This window comes from Gavialis gangeticus, unplaced genomic scaffold (genome assembly GCF_001723915.1).
Source record: "Gavialis gangeticus isolate Ggan-Ray unplaced genomic scaffold, GavGan_comp1, whole genome shotgun sequence".
Taxonomy (NCBI): Eukaryota; Metazoa; Chordata; order Crocodylia; family Gavialidae; genus Gavialis; species Gavialis gangeticus.
The window spans coordinates 141,890,320-141,893,933 of NW_017729032.1; the positions used below are offsets into that span (position 1 = coordinate 141,890,320).

Consider the following 3,614-nt stretch of genomic DNA (forward strand, 5'->3'; position numbering starts at 1 on the left):
TCCAGGTGCTATACCTAGTCTCAGATTCAAAGAGACAAAATTTCTAACAGGCTGCGTGACATCACAATGTTCTGTATAACATAACGTACAGAAACTATGCAAGTGTTCTGTGTATATTATTTTCAGCACAAGAAGTTTAAAGCTTTTCAAATCGATTTATTTTTTGTGGACTGTATTATTTTTGGAAGTGTGTGGTGCAGAGAATCTCTTTAACAAGATTTAATTGATAGACACAAATTGTGCTAGTCTAATTTTAATCAGTTTTATTATATTAAAAAAATCTATAGGGAGACACTCTAAGCCTAAGAAATCACACTTCTATTTTCTGTGGCTGAATAAATAATGCTCCCATCAGCAGGCTTATACTCATTATAATTCAGTACAGCAGCACTGGTAGACTCTTAGTAGTTTCTTGCAAGCTCATTGCACCCACATTATTTAAAAGTTTCTTGTAAGTGTGCTAGCAGCTCCACAGGTTTATTCCTTCCCGTCTGGGTTCACTAGTCAGGTCTTACTTACCTGTGATGAGAGCCTCTGCTGTAGCCATGTGCATCAAGGTATTGTCACTTACTGGCCATTTGTCTGAAGACAGCACCAGATTCCCAAGCCCTCCAATTTCTTTCAGTTCCTCTTGGATCTTTGCACCTAAAGCATTGTTCTCCCGGGAGAAATTTCGATAACCAAGAGCATCCCCAACCCCAGCCAGCACAAGAGCAGCCTTAAATTTCTCCATCCTAAAAGAGACTTTCCACTTTCCTTTTGTCTAAAGCAGCCACTGCGTCTTGGTCTTTCTTTGTTCCTTTGCCTTCTGCTCAGTTACACTGACACTTTATATCAGCTATTGTGTCACTGTACAGAGCTCCCTCTATAAGGCAAGACCTTCCTTTTCTGGCTTTTTAGGTGTTACCTCTTGTCTGAAACCCAATGTGAGGAAATATTTTGTAATCCAAGGATTTCACAAGCTTTTAGTTTACTGTAAAAGCACAAGTGTACCACTTGCAAGAAACAAAATGCAAAAATGAAAGTCATTCTTGCAACCCAGTGTAAAGCAAGCCAGGGAATACTCAGACTATCTAGTGCAAGTAACTCTACACTCAGAAAAACAAATACCTTCAGGGGAGATACTAATTTATTTAATGACTTGTAAACGTGTATTTTTTTTTATTTTGGTAATAATTTTGTTCCCTTTGTAAAATGGAGCAAAAACTAGAAGCAGTCTCCTGTTAGAAGAGATGGCCCAGATCTACTCCCAAAACCTCAAGGGAATCAAGTTTGGTAGGTTACGGACTACAAGCCAAGTAAAATTCAGTAGACCTTTCACATTTCTAACTATATCTCATGGCTATGGTGTATCAAATGGAAGCACAGATGGGTACATTACTGGATTTAGACTGGTGACCCAGAAAACATTAGTGCTAAATTCAACTGGCTGATTTAAAAAAAAAGTTGTACTCTTTGTACCCACAAATCAGAATGTTTAATTCATTAAAGCAGCAAGAAAAATAACTACTTACCTTACTGTTTCTCATTGGACAAAGTAAACAAATATGCAAAATAACTACTAATGTACTGTTTTGCTCTTACATTTTTCATACCAGCATAGGCCAAAAGCTGGTCATTATATATGTTTTGGAATAAAAAGAGAGACTTTCCTAGGCGTCTAGGACAATTGTTTACACAGAAAAGGTCTAAACTAGTAATGATCTCACATTCTGATAAACAAACACTTCTGGTTTTTGTACTTAGTATTTTTCAGATGGTTTGGTTTATCACAAATGTGACCACAACTGTAACATGACATGGGGAAAGACACAGCAGCACTCTGAACCCAATACTCAATACTTATATTCAAATAGGGCTCTCCCCCTACTCCCTCAGACCACATATCAGCGTCTTTCTCCAACATGTCTATAGCAGATGACGAAAAATGACAGTTTCAAAGCACCATTTGCATTTTCTTAAATATGTAAAACCAATAAATAAAATATTTTTACTGAGACAGAAGTTTTCAAAAATGGGTTTATGAATTTAGAAACTTTGATTTTATAATTAAAAACTGAAACTCAGAGGAATTACTCAAGATCACACCAGCCATCTAGGGAGGAAGCACCTTTCAACTCCTAATCCTGTGTCTCATTTACAAGACTTAGCATCCTCCCAGACCTCTACATTGACCACTATACCTAGTCCATTTGAGTTGCTGGGTAAGCTGTGTCACTGCGAAGAAGAGGCAAGAAAATCAACTACCAAAGCTAGTACTATGAGCAAGTACAGGCCTTATCAGATGAAAGGCTTCTTTCCAGAAATGGGCAAAGTTGTTGTCATTCCCCCTTTGTCTTATCCTTGGCCGAGGAGTGGACACCCTTGTCATGGATTTTGTCCTCTTACACCCTTCAAAACTTCTGTGCTCTCTTTTGTCTCTGTCTTTGACCTTTTAGGGAAGAATCCTTCTTCATTCAAAGGCATTTTGTGCTGATATCAGAACAAAGACAGTGCTTTAAACTTCCTGCTTCTAACAAGAGGGATCTTATTCTCCAGACTCTCTCAACAAGAAAGCAAAGAGCTTGATGTCTCTGTTCTTAAGTTCTGAATGACATCACTATAATGTGTTGTTGTCTGAGGTGTCTGACACTTATTTCCTTCCAAGTGTCTTGCACCCAAAATATAGCAAGAGTCATGCTTAAGCACATTATATTAGATAGCAGTTTAAACACAGGGAAGGGCCTTTCCCCCCTTTTAAAGAAATTAGGCTCTAATGAAACTCAAAAAGTTATGATTGATGGTTTAGTTCTCTCAGGACGACAATACAATACACAAAATAGAAAAACTATTTGCATTATTTGCAGACTAGTGTCTGAAAGGAGTTTTTTTTGCAGGGCTTGATTTTCATAAAAAAGCAAGGAGGTGGCAGCAATGTGGCACCAGATGAAAACTAAGAGGGTTGAGAGGTGGGGAGGCTTCAGGATTTGGCTGCCAGACTGAAAAACCCATTGTTCATAGATCTCCATAACAAGTTGATAGCATGGGTGAGCCCAGCCACAAAAGACTTAAGATCAATCTGATCAGGCTAAAAATGTATACCGAAGCAAGCCTCAGCAAGACAAGACACAACTCAGACTACTTCAAAATGGGAAGCAGTCAAATAAAAAACATAAGGCATCCAAGGTATATCTATTTCCTTGAACCCAGTGGAGTGGGGAGAGCCAGAAATGCCTTATCTCAGATTTAAGTAATGACTTGGGGCAGATGGCAGCTCAGCTCCAGCTTCCATCCTGAGCTGAAGCTGGAACTGAGCTGCTGCCTGCCCCAGGCTGGGGTGACTTGTGCAGCAGGGGACGGGGACGGGAAAGACTGTACAGTGTAGGGCAGGGGTGGGCAAAGTCCAGCCCATGGGCCAGATTGGACACACAGCAGACTCCATTTCCCAGCTGCCCCTCCATGGAGACCCCAGCAGCAGTGGCGCTGTAATAGGTGGGGCCAGAGTTTCCAAGGAGACCAGACCCAGTAGCGCTGACCGGGCACGTGGCAGGACAAGGAGCTGTTCTGGGACTGGGATCTTGCAACAGTGACAGCATGGGCCAAAGCCAGGGCAGAGCTGCAATTTGCTGCCTGCA

General features: G+C 40.6%; 1 protein-coding gene across 1 annotated transcript in view; it reads right to left on the bottom strand.

Annotated features, from left to right (window-relative positions):
* Positions 1-1,359, bottom strand: part of ADPRHL1 (ADP-ribosylhydrolase like 1) — a 38,335-nt gene extending 36,976 nt beyond the window's left edge. The window contains exon 1 of the mRNA XM_019524064.1: positions 520-1,359. Coding sequence (XP_019379609.1) covers positions 520-733 — 214 coding nt within the window. The 5' untranslated portion in view covers positions 734-1,359. The remainder of the gene's footprint in view (positions 1-519) is intronic.
* Between the last annotated feature and the right edge of the window lie 2,255 nt (positions 1,360-3,614).